At 53.2% G+C, this 26,446-nt stretch overlaps 1 protein-coding gene and 1 non-coding gene across 3 annotated transcripts in view; one reads left to right on the plus strand and one right to left on the minus strand.

Moving 5' to 3' along the window:
* Nucleotides 1–3,094: 3,094 nt before the first annotated feature.
* Nucleotides 3,095–3,166, minus strand: TRNAE-UUC (transfer RNA glutamic acid (anticodon UUC)). The gene has a single exon. It is a non-coding gene; the product is annotated as a tRNA-Glu (tRNA).
* An 11,884-nt stretch (nt 3,167–15,050) lies between these two features.
* The window catches only part of LOC142089565 (rho GTPase-activating protein 39-like), a 57,262-nt gene continuing 45,866 nt past the window's right edge, over nt 15,051–26,446 (plus strand). For both annotated transcript variants that reach the window (XM_075166178.1, XM_075166177.1), the window contains exon 1: nt 15,051–15,200. In XM_075166178.1, the coding sequence (XP_075022279.1) occupies nt 15,190–15,200 (11 nt within the window). In that variant the 5' untranslated portion in view covers nt 15,051–15,189. The remainder of the gene's footprint in view (nt 15,201–26,446) is intronic.

Raw genomic sequence — 26,446 nt, forward strand, 5'->3', positions numbered from 1 at the left:
ACGGGGGCGCCCAGCGCCCGGCGCAGGGGCTCTCGCGAGACGCAGGGCCAGACAAGGCCCCGCGAGCCCGCGCCCACCGCCTCTCGCGAGACATCGCGCCCGGAAGCGGCGGCTCAAGCGCTCGCGAGACTTGGACAGCCGGGCGGGGCCGTCACGCGTCTCTGCGCTCTCGCGAGAGCGCGCGCGCCCGGCGTGGGCGCGGCGGGAAGGTCAAAGGTGACGCGTGGGGGCGACCCCCCCACTCGCCGCCGTCGTTGAGGGCGGGGCTGCCCGCTCCGCGGCCCCGGGCGCCATCCCGCAGCCGGAGCGGCGCGGCGGGGGCGTCTGGTGTCCGAGGGCCCAAGGCGGTCCTGCGTAGTTGTTCAGCAGCCTGGCTGCGGCCGCCTAGGGCGTGGCCGTGGGCGCGGAGCCTCCCTTCCGTCTTCGGCCGGGGGCAGCCGTGTCCTGGATCCTTCGGGGCGTTCCTGGGGCCAGCGCCCCAGCACCGAGCCCCAGGCGAGGGGAGCCCTGTCTCCCTCTCCTGCCTTCTGGCCAACTTCTTGGAATTCCTCCTCTCCCCAGGGTTTAGTCTGCCGTACGCCCCACCCTCTGTCCTGGCCGTACACGGGTGTCCTGCCCGGGTCAGGTGTATTTGCTATGGGAAGTGTTATTTTTTTCTCCTTGAGCACCATGTAACCATAAGTGGTTTTATAGTCTCTGAGCTCCAAAAGCTGTGTTAGCTCTTTAAATGCTTATTGCACTCTACAGTTACTGGAAAAATGGGAGTGTATCCTGTGCAGACAGGCCGTTTAACGTCTGTGTCCAGATTCCTACCCACATCTGTTACATCAAATAACTGTACGCTTGCAGTAAAAGAAAACTAACGCCTTTCTTGAGATCCCAGTCGACCCCTATGCTGACATTTCCAGCGTAAGCGTGACATCTCAGGTGGCAGTGCCAAGTGAGAAGTGTGTTGGGGATCTCATGCCAGAGGAGGAAAGCCCGTTGCCTTTTCGACAGGTGAAAAGAACTGAACTGTTGTGACAAACACACGATGTGTGTAACTCGTGTGCAGGTCAGGAAGTCCCTGAGCTGCTGATGCTGGAGCCTGAGAGCACAGGAGGAAGCATCGTATGTGCTTACCTTGTTGAAATACTTTTAGCTTGTCTGGGCCAAATGGATTGTGGTCTGGGGGAGCGTTAAAGACTTGCTGTTTCAAGCTTGTTATTTATTGTAGGAGAGAGGGATAGAGCAGATTAGGTCATAGATTGGGCAGGGGGTTGAAATTGTTTGCGTTCCTACACGATTGGTTCTTCTGACGTGACGATTTAACAGTGTCTGTGGTCTGACCTTCCTCCCTTTGGCTGAGGGCTCGACAGGATTCAAATACGTTTAAGAGTAACGTCATCTAAAGGTGTTAGAGCTGGACCCTTCTGCCAGAAACTACATCCCCCTTAATGGGCCACCACTGTCTGACAGCTTTTTAGCCACTGCAGTCCCAAGTATAACTTAAATTGTCAGTGACCTGGCATTCTGGTGCGGCTTTTGGCCCAAGCCCCTGCAGATTGCTGGAGCCTTGAAGCTGAATGGTTTAACTACGAAAGTAAGTAGTGTTTTGTGAAACAAAACCTGCTTGTCTCATTAACAGTGCTTTGTTTCCCCTGGAGCCCACAAAATGGCTCATTTGTATGTAAATTTAATAATACGCAGTAAGTTTTGGCCAATTGTTCAACATAGTGCAGATAACATTGAGTGGGTTTCCCGCTAAAGTCAGCACAAGATCAGCAATAATGGCTGGGGGTTTTAGGTTCTTTCTTGTTTTTCCTACGAATCTGAAACAATGTAAAGAGAAGTTCTAAACAAACTTTGCCTCCTGAAATGATATTTTTGCTATTGCATATAGAAATACTTAAACCAATTAAGGTATAAGAATTCAGGCCCAGGGATTTCCAAATGAAAGCCTGTTTTTGCAAAAGTCCCAGGCTACTGTGTCATTTAATGTCATTTCTAACAAAGTTTCTGAAATGTTAATAGCCTAAAAAGATCCTGAAGCTCTTGCACAGAGTTTCCAAGTCTTTCAAAGCTGAACTGGTAAACTTAATTGAGTTTGAGACATTTAGGAAAAATGAACGGCTTAAAAATAAAAAAAAAGCATAACTAAAATAGGTCTGTTCCAACCTAACCATTTTTGTACAGGTTGGTTGTAAACAAAATTAATAATTTTCTCACAGACAAAATGAGGTGTATTGTGGTTGTTGCTGTAGCACTGTACTGGCTGCGTGTCCTTCACCCCACTGCCGTCGCTGCTCATTAGCACTGCTCCCAGCCAGCCATCCGAAGGTCAGGGATAACCAGCTCCGTGTTCCTTGTTCCCCCATCATGAGATTGGGACTTAAGTATGTGCTTAGGCTCATGTTGGTGGATTTCCCTAAAGGTTTTCTCTCCCATTGTTTGCCTATGGAGCCAGGCTCTGGAAGGAGGCCACGAACATGTCTTTTTTTGTCTACTACACTAACACATCCCTCGCCCTTGGCTGATGCCCAGACAGTGTGGGAGGAAGGATGAACCCAACACACGTGGGGCTGGGTACTTACAGACTGGGTGGGGGTGGCTAATGAGGGTCCTCAACTGGCAAGCAGCTGCACAAGCTCCGTGTCCAGCCCCGGTCTGGATCTGGCCCTGGTCTGTTGTAGTGCTGCCCTGGCCGATCAGCTGTGGACGTCCAGCTCTGCGGGGCTGTTGGCGCCGTCGCTACGTGCTTGGCTGGATTCACCTCCAGAGCTGAGAGGAAGGACGGGGGAAGCTCTTAGTAACACATTTCCTAACAAAAGTTTTCCTGGTTGTGGGATGGCTTGATCCATAGGAGAGACTGATTCTCGCTGCAATGCCGTGGGGGGAATGCCAGCCATCGCTGGTGTTTCTTCATCACCCGTGACGCTGCTACAAGCACCAGGGCATTCGCTTAATGGACATCCCTGGGGAGACGCAGAGGGTCTGGGGTGGAAGTGGGAGTCGTTCGTGTTACCCCGCGCTGCGGATGGTGGAAGGGATCTCTCAGAACTAACAAATAAAAAGGGGGAAAAAAAATAGGCGGGGAAGCAAAAGTGCTGGCGTTTTCCCACACCGGGAGTCGAACCCGGGCCGCCTGGGTGAAAACCAGGAATCCTAACCGCTAGACCATGTGGGACCGCATGGTTGGTCTGCCTGCCGCGCCGCCCGCTGCCTGCGCCGCCCGCTGCCTGCGCCGCCCGCTGCCTGCGCCGCCCGCTGCCTGCGCCGCCCGCTGCCTGCGCCGCCCGCTGCCTGCGCCGCCCGCTGCCTGCGCCCGCGCCGCCGGACGGGGAGCGGAGCGGTGCGGGGAAGCCCCACAAAGGCTCTGGGCAGCCGCGCCGAGAAGCCATACCCGGGGCTGCGCTGGGGGCGCTTGGACGCGTTTCCCCGTGCAGACGTCCCCGAACGAAGTAATTAACCCTGGGGATCAGGGGCTGCCGGGGGGGCCTCCCCGGCAAGAGCTCAGGCAGGTGGCCAGGAGCAGGCCGCGGGAACGCGGACATGGGCTGTGAGCGAAGCAATCGGGCTGCTGACACCTCATCAAGTTACAGGGGAGCTTTTGTACTAAGTGAAGAAGACTGATGTGCAAAACCCCACAGAATGTAGCGTCATCCTTCCCTAAGTCATTAAAATTTTCTTATTTAAAAGATGGGGATGGAGGCTGATAAAACTGAAAAAGAAGGTAATGACAAATGAGAGGATGAACAAATGAAGTCCGGCCTAAAAAGGTGCAGAAACGGGGTAACAGCCACAAATGTGCTTCTGTACAAACTCTCTAGCAAACAAAAAATAAGGTGGAACAACTGGACTACCCAGTTTTGACTGAGAACAACCTTATCAGAAATTGGTGCAAGGCGGATAATCAGTGCGACATTGCGAAGGCAGGCTACAGATTATACAGGAAGAACCAACTAAATTGTGCTTGTGGAGGAGTGATGCTGGATGCCAGAGAAACCTCGGAGTCAATGTGCCTAAACGATTTTAATCTTCCAACATGTAACACTGACCCCCTATAGTTAGAAAATTCACACCTAAATAGGCAAAGGGGAGTATTAGGACTACCGTAGTGGACAGTCTTCAAAAGCAGTGGTGGTGACAGTGATATATTTAGGAGATCAGAGAGGCTGCTGAGGCAGAAAACATCATCATAACGAAGAGTCTCCAATTACCCCCACATTGAGTGAGTAAATGTCACATCAGCATATGATGTAGTTGCTACATTTTAGATACCACAAAGGCTTGATTTTTGGAGCAGCTGGTTGGAGAACATAAAAGAAGTGATTGGGTTTAGTGCTGAGATGGGGGGCGCTTCATTCAGAACCGTGCTATTAAAAAAGCTATGTATGACAGTGAGTATACGATCTGGTATCATTAAAAGAACAACAGCAACAAAGAAATTCCTCCCAAAAGAGCTTATTAAAAAATGAATAAGCCAAAAGGATAACATGCTTGTAAGAAGCATGGAGATTGCTAAAATGGCTCAGAACATTTTATATCACCAGGAGGAAAAAGACTAAAAATAGACTGGTATGGCTGCAAAGCAAAGTAAAGAAAGCTATTGAAATATTAAATTAAAAATAAAATACCCTTCAAAATGTGAAGCTGGTGCAGACCATGTCCGTATGCCAGCAGAGAAGATCCTGAATAGGTTCCAAGGTGTCAAATGGATCTGACAGTAACTGCACAAGGTAGATTTGAGCAGATCCTGTTTCGTCGCGTGGATCCCGGCTGCAGTCCACTGGCCTGTGTGAAGTTGCTGTGGTCTGTGCTAAGGACATGGGGAGGGACTGGCTGCCAGTCAGAGGTCTCTGCTTTTTTGGCTGGAGATGATCGTAGTCCATCTCCATGAAATGAGGGGCAATTTGCTCCCCAAGGACTTGGCACCACTGGTGGCGAGATTTGAGCTTCTCTCATGCACCAACCTGCCTGTCCTCAGCTTCTCTTCTAGTCTCAGTGCTGGACGATGCTCCTTCTCCTTCCAGAAGTCTGGGGAGGTGTCAATAGAAGGAGCAGCAGTGCCAGCACCTACACCCCTCCTCCACCGCTGCTTGCCCAGGAATTTGTATGAGGGAAGGGGGAAGGTCTCCCTTTATTGACTGCTCCTGGAGATCAGGACACTGAGGGAGGCAGACCTGTGGCTTCATTTAGAGTGACCATGCTCATGCTGTGATTGTACCTGCCTGTGAAGCTGTTCTCAGGGCCCCAAGGGCGCTAACAAGCCCTTATAGCTCTGACCAGCCTCACCTGGGGCTTGCACCCCAGCCCTGCCCAGGAGCCCCAATTCAGATCAGCCCTGGGCCCTCAGTCCCCATCTGAGCTGTGTTGGAGGTGTGCTTGTCTCCAGCCTCTCACCGATGTGCCCGTGGCTGTGCTCCGCCCTGGGTCTCTCTGACCCTGACCTGCAGACTGACTGCCTGGCCTGGCCTCGGCTCTGCCGTGTCACTACGGACCTGCACGGCGTCACTGGGCTGTGTCTGACCCCGGGCACCATCGCTGGCCTGATCCTGACCCTGACCTGCAGACTGACTTCCCAGGTTGACATCAGACCTGCCTCATCCCCATGAGCTGCCTGACAGTCGGGGCTCCAGGCTGCCCCGCGGGACTGCTCCGGCACGGTGGGGCTGACCGTGGCCTCCTGCAGATGTGCTGTCATAGGAGATTACCTGGGGTTTGCATCGGGCAGTCCCCTGAGACGCTGCTCAGGTGTAAGCTCCAGTGTTTCCTCTCTCCTCTAGCAGCAGCCGTTCACAAAGAGCAGCCACGGATGTACTTGGACAGAGACGCATGCATTCAGGTTGTCAGCACCCAGCCTGTGTGCACAGCACTCCCATTAAAATACAAGAACCTGTTCGTTGAGTTGGTCTGCTTAGTAGATATCCAAGATGTTTAAAAAACTAGCAAAGGACAGCTTTCCAAGTGGTTTGCCTAAAGCTGAATACCTGGATGCTGAGAGGAACCGAGCTTGCCTGACAAAATCGGTACAGCAAACGCAAACAGGGACATTTGGCACTGCAACACTGGCAACCACAGGTTCAGAAACTTAACTTCTCCCTGTGGTTACATGGTAGAGCAAAGAACTTGCTGCCGTTCCCACTGACTTCAGCAGGAGCACAGCTGGTCCTCAAACCCTTGACTGTATAAGAAAGGATAAAAGAGAGTAATAAGCCACTTCTTGCACTCATTATAGGACGTTTTGTTATCAGTATGTGTTAGTAAGCAGGCGGTATGCAGGCAGAACTCCAGACACTCTCTGAGGGCAAAAGGGGTTAAGTTTAAGTTTTAAAAAATCAAATCTGTACTATTTCACTGAAAGGATACAATGAGAAATAACAACCTGCAGATATTTCAGTTGGGAACATCTATAAACCACAAAATGGAGCAAATTTTTTTGTCATAGTTAAGAAGAACAGGAATAATGGGATGAAGCTGAGAAAACTTAGGCAGATTATAATGCAAAACACCCTGACAGGATCTCAGATAGATGTCTGAATGATCATCCTGGGAGACAAGGCCAGCAAGAAATACCCCTAGAGGAGCCTCTGCACTGGTGAGAAATGGCGCAGGTGATCTCGCAAATCCCTGTCTTTCTTTAACTCTGGAGTCCTGACTGTGGGACTTTCCTTCCAGGTTTCTCACAGAAATGGAGATTCAGTTAATTTGTCAAGGCTTGTAAGAAAAAAACATCAGGCTGCAGGATTAGCTTAAGGAATTACAGGTTCTGTCTGTGGCTAAAAAATAAACTCAGTTCTTGGCAAGTACCTACAACAATGTTATATTGTCTGGCACAAACATCAGCCACAGCAAAGCCAGACGGGTCCGGCAGCTTGTGCAGCCTCGTGGGAGAGGGAGCAGGGAATTACTGTGAGATGGGACAGCTGTATCAGCACCACTCACGTGGCTGTTTGGGTGCACGTGGCGGTGCCGGCTCAGTCTCGTGTCATCGGCCTTGGCCACCCACCTCTCAGCGAGTGTCCTCTGCCCTGGGCAGCTGTCCCCCAGCTCAAGGCAGCTCGTGGTGGGACTCGTGTAGCCAACCCACACACAGTTTCATGTTTTCCAGTGTATAACGTCTCCTGCAGGGGAGAGAGCACCATTGACCAGTGCGTGTGTTTGGACCAATCGGTGTATCTTTAGAGGATGTAGACTGAAAGCAGCAGAGCTCTTACCAGACACAAAGAGGTGTGAGAGGCTGTGATAGAGTAGAAGTCCCTTGGGAACCTGTAACTGATGTGGTGGCGGGGACATACAGACCTTATTTTGGGGAGTTTTCGTCCTATGGGAATTCTGAAGCAAGGCAGGCAGACCTCTGCTGTGAACATTTTCCTGACCTTCATTGCCAGCAGCCTCAGAGTTCGGCTCATAGAAAGTGACCTGGGAGCATGGACTTCCCTTCCCATGTCTGCCTAGCTTTGGGACAAGGACTACCCAGGACAGCAGAGTCGACCTCCTGATTCACAAGGGACATTCCCACCTCCATCTTCCTCCCCTGTCCTTCTCTCCTCCTGGCCCATTCTGGTGTGTGGCTCTGCTCCTCATTCTCGTCTCAGTGCTCGGCTGATTGTCCATCGGGCCAGTTCAGGTTACTGACCGGGCAAAACACTGCTCACTTCTGTTTTGTGCCAGTTTAATGAGCTGACATGGTTCACCAAGACTCAGATGAATACCAGAACCAAGACTCAGAGCAGCAGGAGGAGCAGGACTTGATGCATGGGGAGCCCTCAGCTCAGTTCAGCCATCTCACCCACTGCACCCTTCTTTCCCCTCTAAGGGCTTGTAATCGTTGTATCTCATACCCTTCCCCTCTTTGCAGCTCCCCTCTAAAAAGGCTGACCTCTCCTTTGCTGTGGGGAGCAGTAACCCCTGCTAGAGCTCATCCTGTAGCTTTGTCAACGGCCAGGGAGCCACAGTAGCAGGGAAGATGGCAGAAACCTCTCCTGTATGTTTTTAGTCACAATCTGGTTTAGAAAGCAGGAGAGGAAACAAAGAGCATTTGCTGCTCCATCTGTTTCTGTGTCCCATGCTGCTAAGGTTGGGTTACAGCCAGCTGCTGCCATTGCCAACTGGTAATGTGATAGCATGGCTGCTTACTTTGCAAGGGAGCTAAAGACAGTAAGATGGAAAAAATTGGGACAGGATGATTTTAAAAAAGCCCCATTGCAGAACATCTGGCTTGTTATATAAACTTACATCATGCCCACTATAAAAAAAACCCTTCTGATTGCTGCTTAAAAACACGTATTTTTACAAATGGCCAAATATCTCCAACTAGCTCTTTCCAAAGGACAGTCCTGGGCTATTTGATATCTTCAGTCAGCTTCAAAACACAGACAGGGTTAATTAAGAACAGGGATGTTTTTTCTTTGCCTCATACATGCTAAGACCATTTGTCAGAGAGGACTCTCACAGCACACAATCCAAAGAACCTCAGCCAGCAACTCCTGCATCCAGGTCAGCCTGGTCCCATTCAATAAGGTATTTGAGACATTTGATACAAGATGTCTGTGCTCTGAAGTAATGGAGAATTCACCACATCTGCCTGCTCAGCTTGAACCTCAAGCCACTTGTCATAGAATTACAGATGTGTTGATCGGAAGGGACCTTTGGAGGGCGTTAGTCCAAAATCTTGCTTGAAGTGAGACCATTACCAACACTAGATCAGGTCATCCATGGCTTTGCATAGCCAAACCTTGAAAATCTCCAAGGACGGAGATCCCATCACCCATGTGGGTGAACTGTACCCCCTGGTCAACCTAGCACTTTATCTTGTTTCCTGTTGCAACAAAGAGCTGCCCATGGTGAGAAATCTTGCCCCCATGTAGGCACTTACAGTAGTAGCTTGGTAGGAGTTTGACCTATTTAACATACGGCTTTCACAGTACAGAACCTTTTCTGGTATTATTGGCTCCTTCAGTACAAGAGTGCACAGAGCTGCTCCTGCTCCTGCTCCCCCTCCCAGCCATGGGGGCTCGTGGTGCCAGGGGCAGTAGGAGGTGACAGGCGAGCTGGAGAGGAGATGACAGCACGGCAGCGCCATAGCCACCATGCAACAGGAGCAGAGCAGGTTCGGTGATGGTAACCAGGGTCAGCCACGGTCCAGTGACTGCTGACCCCATTGGTGGGTCAGGGTCAGCAAGGTGCCAGGCCTGGCACAAGTCTGGAACTTAGCTCAGGTGGGGCTGAGGGTGAGGACCTGAGCTTAAATGCAGCTCCTGAGCGGAGCTGGGAACCCCCAATGAAGCATCTCCCAGCTCATCCTCCCACCATCGCTGGTGCCCTGGAAGGCTGATCCAAGGTTGCAGCTGCACCAGGTCAGTGCTGGCCATAAGCCCAGGCACCCAAACCTTGCCAAGCATTTTAGGCGTCTACTCCCAGTATCACCAGTCTCTCCTCAACACAGGGTTTGTTCACAGCTGACTGGAGCTGTTACTCCCCCCTTGCTGTATATGGAGACACTTACTGTGGGGCTGGTACTGCGCTGGGCCAGTTCCAGGCTGTGCAGTCCAGTTTGTTAACAGAGGCAGAGCAAGGGCAGTGCCCGCTGGCCCAAACCTCCAGGGCAACATGCTGGCTGCGCTCACAACTGTAGCACATCTGCCTGGGCATTGCCCCATCTCCCCAGCCTGGTACGTGTGGGCAGGGCAGCAGCAGTGCAATACTGAGCTTTCCCTACCTTTAGCATCACCAGTTCTTCCATATCCAGCGATGAGGAAGGCCCCTCGTGCAAGGTCCTCCAACTGCCATTTCCTGACGTGGAGTGTGTGCACAAGTATGAACGTCCACCAGTTGAGCAGCTTCATGAAATGGGGGTGGGTGTACGACTCCAGATACAGCTTCTTCCACCTGGGAGCAGCATCTGAAGAAATGATTTGAGCATGATCTCAGGGAGCTGGCTCCTTTTGCTGTTCTTCAGTGACAGTTGCAGGAAATATCCTTCAGCCAAGAACAGGCAGCAAGGGGATACTTTGGCCTGGAAACATTGATCATACATCTCTTAATTCATCTTACAGTGATATAGTGTTCACAGCCTCACAATTCATGAGGGCTGTTTCTTCTTGTAGGCAGTGTGGTTTTGTTATTAGCAAAAGAGCCAGGGTTTATAACCCTCTGTTCTTAGAGACACTGCAATGTCTTTGCCATGCTCTCAAAGACTGTTCAGACACTTCATATTCACCTCCTGCTGCCATCTTTGGTGTATTGATGGCAGGCATCATGACTGGTCGGCTTGATCTCCCATGTATGTGTCACAGAGTGACTCACCTGTATCTCTGGAGGAGGACCTCCTTGTGTTATTGTACCAGGTACCACTAGTAGAAGGTTTCCTCAGCCCATGACTGCCTGAGCTGTGAACGTCTCTGAAAAAGTCACTGCAGAGGTCCCACAAAAGAAGCTTTTCCCTTAGCTGCTTGATTTTTCTCCTCTGGGATTTCTCTCCCCCTCCCTGAGTCACTGGTGTCAACACAGCTCATGTCTACCAGCACTCCCTCTCCCAAAGAGGTGGACCCTGGTCTGGCAGCCTTACAACCATCTATTGTGCCTGCTAATTGAACCTCCTTTCACTCAGCTTTCCTCTTCCAGCAGTGGGGATCTCTGCTCCCAAGAGTGTCCTTGGTGCCAGCGCATATGTGACCACCCTCTGGTGGGGAGGTTCTGCCTTCATGGTGGTTTCCTTGCTCTTCATTTTGATGCCCTCCTTCTGCATGACTTTGTGCAAGGCGGCATAGGGCTGCTGGCCCATGAGTAGGACTGATCTGAGATGTCATCTCAGTGTGTCTTCTGCATCCTTGAGTGCCTCCAGCTCACCCGCTTTGGCCTCAAGAGAGAGGGGATCTCTTAGCATGCTGTGTGCAGAATCACGTCCCAGGAGTTTTAGCTGCAGCAGCTAAGCAATGGAGTTACAGGTTCTCCAGCAAGCCTGCCAGAGGTGTAGGTTGAAAACAGCCTACACGCTATCATCAAACCCTGAAATATGCAAAATAAAATGAGAATGTTGCAGAAAAAATGAATGCCTGTCTGGTCCCTCCTGCAGCCAACTTCCCGTGTACCACGTCCGGTCACTCATTTTGGGGGGCCCCTGAAGCTGTGGCTCTTGCAACCTCCCATCTCCCGAGCTTCTATTTTCAATCTGTCCAAAGGCTCTTGCTAGCACAACAATGTCAATCAGGCTGTTAAAGTTTTTATATATCAAGTCTGTATCTACAAGAGCCCTTGAACAGGGACTGTCAGGCTGTTATAAGCATTTTCCCAGTATCACTGTTTCCCTCAGAGGACAGGTATAGCCTTTATTGGCAAAGGCGAATAATATCTGCATCTCCACAAGGAAAGCTGCCAATTTAACCACATTAGAGCTACACCAGCAAACTTTTGTTTCCAACGCAGACCTGGTTTAACTCTTCCTTTCCTTTCCTCCCAGCCTATGCCCCAGTCCCCAAGCTTTGCAGCCCCGCAAAACTCAGCCTCCCCTGCCCGCTCTCCTGCAGCACCACAGGCATCTCCAGCAACTTCCCAGCCCCCACGGGGGCCCTGCTCTCCGCCGGTGCACGGACCCCCCTGGTAAGCACAATGCAGCTGCACGTCGAGCCAGCGAGCGGAGCGGCCATGATCTCACTGTCTCTCTATTTGTTATTTAAAAGTGCAGTGGGACTTTCACGTGAATATCTTCAGATTAAGTTACTCTGAAGTTCTTCAGTAGTGCCAAAACGCTGTCTGCAAGAGAGCACTGCGAGAGCGGTCTCGCTCTGCGCAGGGACCCCGTCTGTTGGCTCACCGGGGTAATTAATAAGCTGAGCAGACTTATTTCTGACTGTAGCAGAAATTTGCTGCGTGGTGTGATACAGGCCAAAAATCACTGTTAGTGGCAAAATCCACTGAGTATCTGCCAAGTCTTGCACCCCCAGTTAGAGGGGTCTGAGGCATCTGGGCAGCTCAACCCCCAGGATTTGTCTCTGCATGGGGTTGTTCCTATTCTGGAATAACAGGACCCCGTACAAAATTCATTGGGAGCAGTGCCATGTTGCAGCAGTCACTGAGGTAACAAGGGCTCTGCTGTGCCACCATGCCAAGTAACATACTCCAAACTGGTGGCTGACAGAAGCTGATCTAGCGGGGCTGACCTTTAGTGCACAGCTTGTTTATTCAGACTACTCATGCTGGTCGAGGAGCAGGGCTCTACCTTTTCCTGAGGCCTCTGAATTGCTGTTCGTATGCTGATGGTTGATCTGTGCACACGCAGGGGACACACCTGCTCTTCCTGCACAGCCTTGACCAGACTGCTATGTGCTCAGGACACAGACGAACACAGAAAGTCGCCAAAATCTGCCCAGACAAAATTGCCAGGGCAAAAAAAGAGGACATGTCTGGGCAAACCTAGATGCGTGGCAGCCTTACACCATGGGCTGACCCAAGGCTCATCATCCCACTGTGTGACCTTGCAGGGACAGCCCATTATCCAGTGCAGACGAAGACATTTTCCTCTCTCGATGCTCCAGGCTGGTTCAAATCCCACTTGCTTCAGTCCCGCTTTCCATCCTCGCTCTTGGAGGATGTCAGGAATAAGAGGGCAGAGCAGAGCCGTTAAAGCACTGTGTGACCCACCTGTGTTCCTGAGAGCCCCACACCACCCGTGATGGATGGTATGGCTTCTGGCACTAACCGTGATTTTCCTCACAAACCTGGTCACGACAGCTGACCGTCGCCATTGACCCGTAGCTCTCCAAAACTGAGGTCCCGGCTCCGCTTCTCCCCTTGTCGTTTCCACCCCTCGGGCCGGGCAGGGCAGGGGCAGGGCAGGGGCAGGGGCTGGGGCAGGGGCAGGGCAGGGGCTGGAGCAGGGCAGGGGCAGGGGCAGGGCAGTGGTAAGGCAGGGGCTGGGGCAGGGGCAGGGCAGGGGCTGGGGCAGGGCAGGGGCAGGGGCTGGGGCAGGGGCAGGGCAGGGGCTGGGGCAGGGCAGGGGCAGGGGCTGGGGCAGGGGCAGGGCAGGGGCTGGGGCAGGGGCAGGGGCAGGGGCAGGGGCTGGAGCAGGGCAGGGGCAGGGGCAGGGCAGTGGTAAGGCAGGGGCTGGGGCAGGGGCAGGGCAGGGGCTGGGGCAGGGCAGGGGCAGGGGCTGGGGCAGGGGCAGGGCAGGGGCTGGGGCAGGGCAGGGGCAGGGGCTGGGGCAGGGGCAGGGCAGGGGCTGGGGCGGGGGCAGGGCAGGGCAGTGGCAGGGCAGGGGCTAGGGCAGGGGCAGGGCAGTGGCAGGGCAGGGGCAGGGGCAGGGGCAGGGGCTGGGGCAGGGCAGGGCAGGGCAGTGGCAGGGCAGGGGCTGGGGCTGGGGCAGGGCAGGGGCAGGGCAGTGGTAAGGCAGGGGCTGGGGCAGGGCAGGGGCAGGGGCAGGGCAGGGCAGGGGCAGGGGCAGGGGCTGGGGCAGAGGCAGGGGCAGGGCAGGGGCAGGGCAGTGGTAAGGCAGGGGCTGGGGCAGGGCAGGGGCAGGGCAGGGCAGGGCAGGGGCAGGGGCAGGGGCTGGGGCAGGGCAGGGGCAGGGCAGGGGCAGGGGCTGGGGCAGGGGCAGGGCAGGGGCAGGGCAGTGGTAAGGCAGGGGCTGGGGCAGGGCAGGGGCAGGGGCAGGGGCAGGGCAGGGGCAGGGGCTGGGGCAGGGGCAGGGCAGGGGCTGGGGCAGGGGCAGGGCAGGGGCTGGAGCAGGGCAGGGGCAGGGGCAGGGCAGTGGTAAGGCAGGGGCTGGGGCAGGGGCAGGGCAGGGGCTGGGGCAGGGCAGGGGCAGGGGCAGGGCAGGGCAGGGCAGGGCAGGGCAGGGGCAGGGGCAGGGGCTGGGGCAGAGGCAGGGGCAGGGCAGGGCAGGGGCTGGGGCAGGGCAGGGGCAGGGGCAGGGCGGGGGCAGGGGCAGGGGCTGGGGCTGGGGCAGGGGCAGCGGCGGGGCAGGGGCTGGGGCAGGGCAGGGCAGGGGCAGGGGCTGGGGCAGAGGCAGGGGCAGCGGCAGCGGCAGGGCAGGGGCAGGGCAGGGCAGGGGCTGGGGCGGGGCAGGGGCAGGGGCGGGGCAGGGGCTGGGGCGGGGGCAGGGCAGGGCAGTGGCAGGGCAGGGGCTGGGGCGGGGGCAGGGCAGGGCAGTGGCGGGGCAGGGGCAGGGCAGGGCAGGGGCTGGGGCGGGGCAGGGGCAGGGGCGGGGCAGGGGCTGGGGCGGGGGCAGGGCAGGGCAGTGGCAGGGCAGGGGCTGGGGCTGGGGCAGGGCAGGGGCAGCTGCAGGGCAGGGGCAGGGGCAGGGCAGGGGCAGGGCAGGGGCAGGGGCAGGGCAGGGGAGGGGCTGGGGCGGGGGCAGGGCAGGGGCAGGGCAGGGGCAGGGGCTGGGGCGGGGGCAGGGCAGGGGCAGGGGCAGTGGCAGGGCAGGGGCAGGGGCTGGGGCAGGGCAGGGGCAGGGCAGGGGCAGGGCAGGGGCAGCGGCGGGGCAGGGGCTGGGGTAGCGGCAGGGCAGGGGCTGGGGCAGGGGCAGCGGCGGGGCAGGGGCTGGGGCGGCGGCAGGGCAGGGGCTGGGGCAGGGCAGGGGCGGGGCAGGGGCAGCGGCAGGGCAGGGCAGGGCAGGGGCTGGGGCAGGGCAGGGCAGGGCAGGGGCAGGGGCAGGGGCTGGGGCAGGGGCAGCGGCGGGGCAGGGGCTGGGGCGGGGGCTGGGGCGGGGGCAGGGCAGGGGCAGGGGCAGCGGCGGGGCAGGGGCTGGGGCGGTGGCAGGGCAGGGGCAGGGGCTGGGGCAGCGGCGGGGCAGGGGCTGGGGCAGGGGCAGGGGCAGGGGCAGGGCAGGGGCGGGGGCGGGGGCTGGGGCAGGGCAGGGGCGGGACAGGGGCAGCGGCAGGGCAGGGGCTGGGGCTGGAGCGGGGGCTCCGCGTAGCCAGGGGCTCGGCGGGCTCGGGAGGGCCCCGGAGCGGCCGCAGCCGCCGCTAGGGGCTGCCCTCGGCCCGCGGGCCCCGCTGCTGTTGCCGGCCCCGGGCGCCGCTGTCGGCCCCGCCCCGCCCCTCCCGGCCCGTCCCGGCGCGGCGCGGCGGCCCCCAGCAGAGGGACCCGGGGAGCGGCCGGTGGTCCCGGCGGCCGGGCCGGGCCGCGCCGCCCCCCGGGCGGGGCCGGGATCGGGTTTCACATCCTGTCCCGCTCGCGGGCAGAGCGGGCGGCGCGGCCGAGCGGGCCATGGCGGAGTGGTGAGTGCGGTCGCCGCGCACCTGTTGAGGCGGGTGGGAGGCGCCGCCGCCCCCTCGGGGCCCGCCGGGCCGGCGTGGGGAGCGGGCTGGAGTAGGGGCCGGGAGGCACCCCCGGCCTGGGGGGTGGCGGGCGCGGGGCCGGGTGAGCCGCGGGCCCCGGCGGGCGGGTGAGGGGCGGCCGGCGCCGGGCCGCGCCCTGTGGCGGCGGCAGTGCCAGGCCGAGCCGGGCGGCCAACTTGTGCGAAGGGCTGCCCTCCCGCAGCCGCTCCCCGGGCCGCCTCCCTCCCGCCTGTGCCGGCCTGTCTGCGGGTGGAAACTCCCGCGCCCTCCCGCACCCGCTCGGCTCCGCCAGATCGGCTCCCCGCAAGGCCCGGCTCCCGCTGGGGCACGCCGGCCATTGCCAGGACCGGCTGTTCGCAGCGTCCGGGCGAGGCGGGTGGCCCCGAGTTCCAGTGAGCCGCGCTGGCCGGACCCTGGCCCAGAGCTCCCGGTCCTGCCTGGCCTTGGGGGTCCGGCAGAGCGGCAGCTGACAGCATCGCCCTCCCCGGAGACTGCGGCTGGGCTCTGCCGGGTGCCTCGCACCTCTGAATACGAGTGGTTAATCAGAAGCAACCTCAGCTTTTGTACCCGTTTCAGACCAGGCTCGCAGGCTCTCGGGTGGGTTGCATGCGTAGGTTGCTCTCTGTCGCTTAAAAAACCAAACAATTACAAAATGTTTTCCTGGTCAAGTACAGGAGTAGCTGTTGTACTCAGTTTGCTGGAGAGGGGTGACCAGGAGAGGGTTCACTCCTCACCTGGAAGCGGGTAGGGAGCCAGGATCACCTGTTGGTAGTGAGAATGGAGGGCCAGGTAGCCAGGCCAGTTTCCCAGGCTGCATCCTGCTTCCAACAAACGCAGGCGGATTTTAGTCTCCTCCGAATAACCCCATTCAGGGAGAATTCCTCCTGGTCGCTCTGCACTTCGGCCCGTTGGCCAGAAGTGGTTGAATTAAGTTTGGCTCTGCTGGGAGGAGGGTAGAGCCTAGCAGAAGCACTGTCCTCCCCGCGGCTGATGCCAGTTGCTATTGCGCTGTTTTGCCAGCATTTTTTTTTGTCCTAGATGAAAAGCTCGGAACGATTTAACATTCCTGTGAGTGCAGCTCTCCCCAGGGGCACCAGGTTTCAGCTGGCTTCTCACATTCTCTTTGTCTGGGGGAGAGGAGGGAGGGCTGTGCTGGCGTTTTGCCTGGTACCTCGGTGACGGTGCAAGGTGTTTGGAATAATTTTTTATTTCTCTTGCACTTGAAGTTTTTCCTTTTTCTTCTGTGTCTTCTGCATCTTCTCCAGCAGAAAGCGGTTTGAGTTAGTCTATAAGAAGCAGTGTCCTGGGAAGGGATAGCAAATCCTCTTGAGAGTGGATGTAGAATACCAGAATTAATCCAGAGCAAAATGATTAGCACAGCAGCACGCTCTCAGTCTGCCAGGAGCAGCAACTCCTAGCAGCTGCTTCTGCCTCCCTGCTTTTGACAGCCAAGGGCACTTGGGGCTCAGGGGTCGAAGTTGCAGGTTGCTTGCTTCAGGGGATAAACTGGAAAACCTGACAAAAGCACGTAGATTTGGGGCTATTGTTCCACTAGCCAGTGCAGAGGAGCACAGAGCTGCTTGCGCTGGATTTCAGCATAATTTTTCTAGTGTATCCCCATTGACTATCTCTTTGGTGCCTTTTGAGTTTGGTGTTTGCCAGGTTGACGAGACAGCTCTTTCCTATCAGTTGGATGGAGGCTATTTGGAGTGATGCTGAGATCACAGCAGATTATAGGAATGCAGATTTTGAAGCCAGGTTTTTGGTCGGATAGTTCACATGCCTTCTGTATTCACAACAGGTTTGCTTAGCTGAAACAGATGTCTTGGCCTTAGCTGGGAGTACATAAGCTACAGGGAGATCTAAGTATACTGGCCTGGTGCGTTTTGTAACCAAGAGAATTTTATGGTCGTCCTTGTGATGCAAAAGGCTGTTTTCAGCCTGACCGTTACTGGATCTGCAGCTGAAAACCTCATGAGAGACTTGCATGTTTATTGTGCCAACAAGACATGCAGAATCTGGTTCACTGAACGCTGCCCTGCTTTAGGGGCACAAAAGGCAAATGGCTGTCATTCAGCTGATTTATTTGATCTCTAGAAAAATGTAATGTGACGTGGTGCAAAGATGAAAGGAGGAGAGACTGAGACTCCTGTAGTGAACTGCCTAATGGGTAAGGAAATCTTGCAGATTTCAATGTATTTGTGTCTGAGCTTTGAGGCACTTTTTTGATCAATCCTGCCATTCTTTTGGGGTTGGCTTCACAGGATTGGGGCAACTGCCTACTGGCAATCAGGTAAAGTTTTGTAAACCAGGGAACAGTTGTTTTTTTTTTTTTTTTTCCCCATAGAGCCATGGAGGAAGAACTATTAGCATCGTTGAGGGACTGTGGGAAGGACTATAAGATCTGAATCAGCTTTAATGGAATCGCTTCTGTAATTAAAGATAACAAAGCATAAACTGCTTAGGATTCTGGCTTTTTGGCCTGTGAGGGTGGGTTTGTTGTTTTTTTTTTTTTCCCCTGGCAGTGCAGTTTAATAAATATTCATATTCGTGAACTCTTTCTTTGAAGTCGCAAAAGGATGTGTCATATCTATATTTCTTGATAGGTAAATGCATTAGTAAGGATACTACTTGGTTGCCATTTCTATGGAGAAGAAAGCTTTTTAGTTTGGACTTGCTGTTTTAGTAGCATGTTTTTGGCTGAATTAAACAGCCTCGGGACGTGAGCAGAGGGTGATCTTCCAGCCTGTGCCAGAAGTACTGGGGATTGCTGAAGCCCTGTTAGCTGCGTGGGTAGAAGAACTGGGGATGGTACTGAGTGCGCTTGTTCAATGAGAAACCTGCTGGTCTGGCTGGCCATTTTAATTTGATTAATACAAAATACAAAGGATCACATGCTTTATGTTCTGATTACGATGAAGACTCTTAATTTTGTTATTGAATTTATGTATCTTGAGTATGAATTTGTTGCTTATAGTTAATTCAGATTAATTCAGGCTTTAATTTGTCTTTGCCTGAATACTGGTTTCTGTGTTTTTTCAGAAGCTTTAATTTAGGAACGAGTGAAAACTTCCACACTTCATCAGCCTGCCCTGGAGCTGCTGACGGACTCCTTGTGTCTGAACTCAGCCATGGCTTTGCAGCAAAGGGGTCTTCTGGTTTTGGCAAGGCATCTGAATCTTCCGCTGTTACTCAGGGCAGAGCCTCCCACATCCTCTGAACTGGGTCCGTGTGCTCTGTTCTGGTTTACCCTCTTCTTAATTGGCTTAAATAAGGCCATGAATAAACGTCCTCTCTGTAGCTAGCTGCGACCGCGGGACAAGCTTCTGCTCCCAGCAGGTTGTCCCACTCTCGTCTGCTGGATGAGCATTGTGGTAATGCACTTCACAGTAAATGATCTGGGGTAGTAAAGGTATCTGCTCTCTGACAGCAGTGGAGGTAAGTGCAGGTGGGAGAGGTTATCGGCAGCCCGACCTCTGCCATGCACTCCTGGTGTCATCCCTGCTCCTCTGAACGTGCTGCTGGAGCGATTGGTGAGCTTACCAGGGCAGTTTTCTTGGGATGAAATGGTTTAGGGGCGAAAGACCGACTGGCTTTAAGTGAAACCAGGAGTGTGGTTTTGCTCCAGTAGCTCTGCTGGCAGAGGCAGAGGAGGGGTGATAAGCTGTGGAGAAAAAGGTAGTCATCTTGTCCACCATCACTGCTGTATCCTTTTTAAGCTGCTCCCATCAGCAGGCCCAGCATGGCCTGGAGGTGGAGTTGTGCCTTCAGTTACAGTGTTTGACTCTATGCAGATAAAGCCTCCTCCTTGGGAAACACCTTCAGACACACCAGAGTCTTCTGATGGAAACTAATCAGAAGTTCAAAGGAAAGAAGCAGCGTTTCCTCCTTCCCTGTGGTCTCCTTTCCCAGTGTTTCCATTCCTGTCGTACTACCCAAATGGCTTTCTGAGTGGATGATGCAATTAGCAGGAGATGCTTGCAAGCTTTCAGCAAATAAATATGTCAGAATTCGAAATGCTCCATTTAGGCTCCATCAATCCTTCCCAGGTGGAGCGCAATTATTTGTGCCTTGTTGTGACATGTATATGCTCGTGTTTCTTTAAAAAGCCCTCCGGGCAGATTCGAATAGTTAGTGAAGTGCCTCTTATTTGTAATAAAAATAAATTCCAGGGTAGACACTGGGATTTGGTTTTAGCTGGATTCATAGAGGGTTGCTGAGCTCTGCTGTCATTACTTACACATTTGATGTTAATTCCTGCCTTTGCCAAGGTGCACAGAAAGGCAGTTCCCTTGTAGGAAAGACAGCTTTAATGATCAAGCAATTTCTTGTGCTTTTTAATAGTGCAGTCATGAGCGTCCGCCGAAGCAAGCTGTCTGATTGTTTTTATACTTTTCATGGGGAAGAGCAGTCTTCTGCTTTGGGCAATTTCTTAAAGCAGTCAGTTTTCGGAGTGGCAGGAAAGTATTAACTAAAGCAGCCGACATGAGGTCCATCTGGCTTGTACATCTGGAACGAGACACTACAGGTCAAGAGAAAATTTTTTTGCACTTGGTCTTTGTCTCATGGGAGAATGGAAGAAATACCATTATTTGGGATATATTCTCATCCTAATTACTGTTCCAAGTGTTTGAGGTTACTGATGTAAGGAATAATAGTGTTATATTTCAGTTGAATATTGACCAGCAAATTCCAGTGTAGCTGGTGTCAACCATCCTCCAGCTATTCTCCCAAGTTTTTTTCTTTGTGTGTTGTCAGCTGCCATTTTTTGATTATGCAATGCACAGAGACAAAAGAGGTTTGGGAAGCTTATAATGAGGATGCTGAAGGTGCAGATTGCTTGTTTGCAACGAAGCATGGGAGATGGAAAGGACTCCATGATCCCCAGGGGGAGCATTGGTACGGCTTGTGTAGCAGCTCAAGGAGTCAGGGTGTGCCTGGCCTCCCGCAGTTACGCGCTTCAGGCGAAAAGAAAGGACTCAGGTTGGACAACATCAACTTTAGAAGTTTCTCCCTGAAAAAAACAAGCTGAAAGACCAAAGCACTGAAGATGCTGAGATTATTTTTTTCAGGCTCTTTTGTCTTTTTGGACTTAAGGTCTTGTGTGAAATTACACTGAGAACTTTATGCTGCAGAACTTAGAGAGGTCTGAACAAAATTATTAATTGGCATCTTCGCCTGCCACCAGAGGCAAATAGAAGGCTGGTTCTACATAGAGGATGTATTTTCTTACCCCTCTCATATTCTGCTTGTGCCCAGCTCCCCGAGCCAAGCTCTCACTGCACTTTGCCTTCCTCGATGGAAACTGCTCTGACGTGGGATGAAATGAAGATGACAGCGAGCACCCCGTGCTCCCCGGACTTGCTGTGCCTTCCTGTTTCAGCCTGGAGCAGAGCAGTCCTGGGCCCCTCTAAACTGACCTTTTTCTTAGCCACAGGGTTTATGATCTACCAAAAACAAACAAGCCAAGCGGCGCGGAGGCGGGGGGGGGAACCAAACCTGCGCTAGGCTCATTTGTGTGTGTAACTTGGCAGATGTGGGACACTGCCATAGGCACTTTGCTTTGGCAGACGGGGCTGTTTCCTACCTGGGCAAACAAGGTTGCTGCTTTCTGGCTGGAAAGCTGTTACAGAGGCAGAAAAGTGGGATTTTGTGTCATCTTGCACATCATGAACCGGTGGCCCAGGGCCAGGTGCACTGTAACAGGGATAACTTCTTTGTTCTGTAGATCTGTTTTTTCTGTTTGGTTTTGCTTGTGTTTATTTTTTTTCCCAGAAGAATGACAAAGGGGCTTACTGTCTCCATCACCAGTGGTACCAAGAAAAGCCCTGCACAGTGCTGCCCGATGAGTTGGGACTGAGCTCAGCAAATCCCCTTTAACCTCGTGGCGTTCAGCTGTCTTGGTTTTTTTGGCTCTGAGGCAGTGCAATGTCTTGCACCTGGGTTTTCATGTGTAGCAGGGCTCAGTTTAGGAGAAGGATGAATTGGCGTAAAATATTTTCAGTAACAAAGTGAAGTCAGAGAAAAAGTTATCATTAGGAGACTTTATAGCTGAATAATTAAATACAGACCCAGGGGATGCAATGGGTGAGCAGTGCTGTGTAGTGTTGCCTGGAAAGATGCCCCTCCAGAGGCTGCGGCCAGACCAGGCGGTGGACGTCGGCTGCAGTTTTCGGTGCCTCTGCACTGGCTGCTGGGCCCTTGGGGTGGCTGGCTCGGTGTTACTGTTGGGACCCCGACCTGCTCCAGCCAACTGGTCCTGGCCACCCCAGCTGCTCCAGCGCCTGGTCCTCACCCCCTTGTAATCTGCTTGCGCTGTCACGCTGCCCCACGCAGCCTTATCTTGTTCCCCATGTGTTTTCGGTGCTGTGTAGGAAATAGCAAGTGCAGGGTTGTTTCCAGGCATGGGGTGAGCTGCGAGTGGTCACACACGGTAATCCAGGTTCTAAGTCTCACTTACATGTGTTTAAACAGTAACTACAAAGTCCAGCTGTTAGTTTCAACACGTTCAGCTTGTCGTAAAACTGTAAATGCCATATTTGGTCATCTTCTGGTCCGGCAACTGTTTCCTCCCATGTATATTGTAGTTTTTTGACAGTCCTTTTATAGCTACAAATATCCAACTGTGTATCAGGTACAATGTCTAGCTCTTCTTTGCTCCCTAGTTACAGTAATTAGGTTTGGGATTTTTTTAATTAGGCCTTCCAAGCATTGCTCTAAGCTACGGTGAGAGGAGAAGCTCCAAGTGTTTTACAAATTCTTGGTGATGAATCAACATCAAGTGAAGCAAAGAGAGATGGTGAAAGGGCTGTGAGCTGAGGTGCAGAGCCTGGAGTGCGGCCGGCATGAGAAGCGCTTAATGTATGCCTAAGGACAAATGCTAAGCATGTAATACGGAGGTACATTTTCTGAGCAATTTATGCCATTGTAATACAATGGATAGTCTGGCTGGGTTATGGCTGAGTTGCATTTAGTCAATGCATTGCCTAAAATGAGTGTGAAGAAAGTAGTGTTGGGGCTTGGAGGGCAGCTTCGTGCTTGGGTTGGTGCTGCCCTTGGGCTCTCACCTGCAGTCCTACATTAGAGCACAAATGGCAGAAGAGTTGCAGTTTTGGCTTGGAAACTCTTTAGAAAGCTTGCCCCTGAAATAAGCTACTTCAATTTTCGTGAAATTAGTTTTTAAAATCACTGAAAATGAGAGTGAAAAGCAAGTGCTGTGGTCCTTTCTGTTCTGTGGGTTTAGAAGCCGCTGAGGAAATGCCTGGTGAGTAGGTGGTGGTCTGACAACTTAGCCTAAATTCATTGAAGCTGTAATTTGAAATTAGTCTAAAACACGAGTTTGAGGTTCTGGAGATTGAAGGCTTTTCCAAAGCAGAAGTCTGTTTTGGGGTGGCAATAAGCATAAAAGAGAAAAAAGACAGTGATGATGATCTGGGGGTGAAGCTGTGCGCTGCCACCCTCGTTTCTTCTGGCCCTGGGTCCTGTCACCAGAATGGTTGAGTTCACTAAAGCAAGAGAAAACCGACTGCTTTTTATTTAGCAAGCGGAATTAGCTCCATGCGGGATTTGAGGAGCTCCAGCGTCCTTGTGTGATGAGTGCTGGGGGTGCACTGTGGGGAAAGAGCATGGGGGTGGACGCGGAGGGAACCCCTTCCTTCCAGCAGCAGCAAGTCATTGGATCAGTTCTGCTTTCGGTGTACCCCCATGGTCTGTCGGGCCAGCTTTGGATGCTGTGCTGCAGGAGTGACTTTGGGGACGTTGTTGAGACTTTCGCCTTGCATGCCAAAACCCCACTGCGAGAGAGGGAGGCTGGCAGAGAGCTGCTGTGGGGTAGAGCTCCCTTTGGTGGGTGACGCTTGTTCAGGTTGCTCTTGATAAAACAAGGAGGGCTGGATGAGTCTGGCAAAGGGGGAGATGTTGGTGATTTCAGCCTCTCTGGCTCCCCATAACTCTTCCCCAGCAAGGCGGCCTCTCGGGGTGCAATGGCAGAGTCCCCCATCAGCCACCCAGCGCTGCCTTTAATAGCTGAGCACTTGTGTGCTTAAACTTTGTTTGGTCTTGGAAGGATGAAATCAACTCGCTTTTGTCTCTGTTTGGGTAAGGAAAGCTTCTGCTGAACTGTGAGAGCTGTCTGTGCTTGGGGGACGAGAAGTTTTCTGGTAACCCAGCGTGTTCGGTGCAAGGTGTGCTTGCTGTGGGGCTAGAGGGAAACTTCATCTTGGGCTACTTTCTCTGTTCACCCCGCTGTCTCTGGAGCATGAAGCAAAGACTGCAGGTGGAAAAGGGCGGAAAGAGTTGTGATCACGAAATAGCTCAGTGAAACAGCCCAGAGTTCAGCTCAAGATGTAAAAACGGGCGTCTTCCAGTGGTTGATATGCTTGTTCCTGCCTGGCCTAGGTGGCTCGGGCGGTGAGCTGTGCTCGGGGCGTCTTGAGTTGGGCTGCGTCCTGCACTGGAGGCTCTTTGGGGAAGAGCAACAGTTTCCTATTTGAGAGTGTCTCCTGATACCATGTACATCTTGTACTCGGGGTGCTGAAATAAAATAGCCCCTGCAGCTGGCCGCGGCAGCTCCATTACCGTGGCCATTGCAGCGTGTGCAGTGCCTGCCCAAAGCGGAGTTTGGCCCCCGGGAACGGCATGCCGCGGGCCCTTGGTAGGGGAGGGTATGTGTTTAATTCCTGTTACCTTGCTCAAACCTCTACTATTTGCAGCAGTAGCCGTTTCTTCAAGTGAATGTGTGGGGATGGTCAGGGAACAGACAAGTTTCTCATGTGGCTGCCTGCAGTGCTGCTTTCTTGCCCTCCACGTCCCAACTGGATCTGGGTTAAACCCAGAGTTTCCATGGACTGCAGAGAGGATTTGAGGAACTTTACATGAATTAACAGTATTCCCATGAAATTACCATTTTGGGGCTATTACCTGCAGTAGGAACTTGTGCTGCTTTGCCTACAGGGCTGTAGCTGTAAACCCTCCTAATGGTGCGGCAGTTACCCTAGGAAAGGCAAATGACATCCATGAGCATAAACAGCTTTAATGGTGAGATGTGTCTGTACTAGACAGCTTGGACAGCTCTGTTGGTCCTCGTGGAAGAGCAGCCTTTCATTAGGACAGGTGGTATGTGGGCCCCTGGACATAAAGCAGTGTCAGTGCGGCTGGCTGTGAAAATTGGGTGCTGCTGGGGTTCGGCCAGCCCCTTTCCAGGGTGCAGCCCTGTCATGGCAGAATTTTCCATGCCGCTCAAGATGCAGAAGAGTGTCAGGCTTCATCTCTTTCAACTTCACACCTGCTAAGCTGTGACAGAAGACATCAAAGAAGAGTAATGAACAGCTGGGAGATGCAAACCCTCGTTTTTTTGTGCTTCAGGCAAAAATTGATTGGTGAATTTTTATTTTTTAAACTAAAACCTGTTGCTGACTAAACCTGTTTTGTAGTTTGTTAGCAATTGGGTGCTGCCTCTTGTCCCTGGCAGGAGCTGGGCAGGAGCCGTGTGGGCCTTGACCTTGACTGCAGCTCTGCGCTCGGTGCCGAAAACAAGGTAGAAGGTCCAGGCTGTGGCTGCTCCCTGGAAGGGAGATGCTGCTACAGGGCGCTGCTTTCCTGGGATCTTGGCTGCTCTTTGATGTGGTTCTGTATTCCCCCCGGAAGGAGGAGACCTGACCCCTCTGCCTCTCATCTGGTGCGTGCCCCAGGAGGTGCTTTGGTCATGTAACGTGTTTCCAGCTGGAAACACATCTCAGTTTGGGCATCTGGAAACTGGGAATATGCAGTTACCTGTGAAAACTCAGTACATACGTGCCCAGGAACAGTCATGATCACTCCAACCCTGTGGTTGTGATGGGGTCTCTATGACTGGCAGCATTAATAAAATTACTGAGACTTATGTCTGCCGTGCTGTAGAGCTGGCATTTACTCCTGAGTCTGCTAAAAAGGGGCTGCCTGTTGTTGCAGTTGTGTAAGAGCCCTGGTATTTGTCTGCCTTGTACGGCTCTGTCCCTCTGCTAAAGAGTAGCTGATAGGACCAGAGGTGGTATGGAAGTTATTTGGTGTGACATTGGCATTGGCAGCTCAGAAGGAATGGATACCTCCACCAAGAAGAGATCAAGGTCCTTTTTTTTTTTTTCTTCTTCTTTTAAAGAAAGACAGAAAACAAAAGCAAATGTGCAAGGTAAAGAAGGCTGGTTGAGTGAAAGGGATGTTAGTCAAAAAGGGGAAGCTGTATCCATACAAGAAGACCAAAAAAAGTATATATTTCAGCAGATTACATGTAAAATCAAAATAAGGCAGGCCAGAGTAAGACTTTTGAGGAGTGAATTTGCCAAATATGATTAATTTTCAGATGCATCAGAAACCTTTTGGAGACAGGCAGCCGAAGAGATCAAGGTGTGAGAGGCATGGAAGTTAAAGCCATCACAGAAAAATCTAAACCATTTTTTGGCTGTCTTGACTCCTGTGGAGAAGCTTTGTAGCTTTGCGAACTACAAGCTTGATACAAAAGAGCTGTCTGAGAAGTTGTCTCGTATCGAATGTCAGTAGAAATAGCTTTAGAGCAAAGAGAGGAACTGATAAGAAACTGTAAGGAACAAATAGTGTTTACTCAGGAGTGCCGTAGGATCTTAAATCTGAAATTGCTGAGATACTTTTGCGTGTATCCTGTTGCTTAAGTGTCCTTGATATCGCAGAAATTGATGGTGGCAAATGTGATGGCATTTTTTAAATAGGGGGATCTTGGGGAAATCAGGTGGCTCAATATCTGTGCCAGGCGCACTGCTAGGGAAGGGCTGTAGAAAGGATCCTGGGGACCATAGACCGGTGGGTCTGACCTCTGTGCCTGGGCCTCTGCAATGAAGAGCAAGATCACTGAAGGCATGGCCTCTTGGAAAAGAGTTAACAGGGTTAACATAAAGGCAAGCTCTGCCCCACGGACCTGGTGGAGCTTGGTGAGCACATGGGTAGCAGGACCAATAGACTTCATATATCTGGGTTTTCAAACAGCCTTTGACAAGGTTCTCCAACAAAGGCTTTTAAGAAACTAAGTCACCATGGGCATGGAGGAAAGGTCTTGTTATGGACTGAGAGCTGGTGAAAGCATAGGATGCAAAGGGTAGGGCTTAATAGCCGTTTTTCAGCATGGGTAGGAGGAGTCAGCAGTGAGGCCCCAGAGACTGGTCCTGGGACTGGTTTTCATC

Source organism: Calonectris borealis, chromosome 17 (assembly GCF_964195595.1).
Source record: "Calonectris borealis chromosome 17, bCalBor7.hap1.2, whole genome shotgun sequence".
In the NCBI taxonomy this organism is placed as follows: domain Eukaryota; kingdom Metazoa; phylum Chordata; class Aves; order Procellariiformes; family Procellariidae; genus Calonectris; species Calonectris borealis.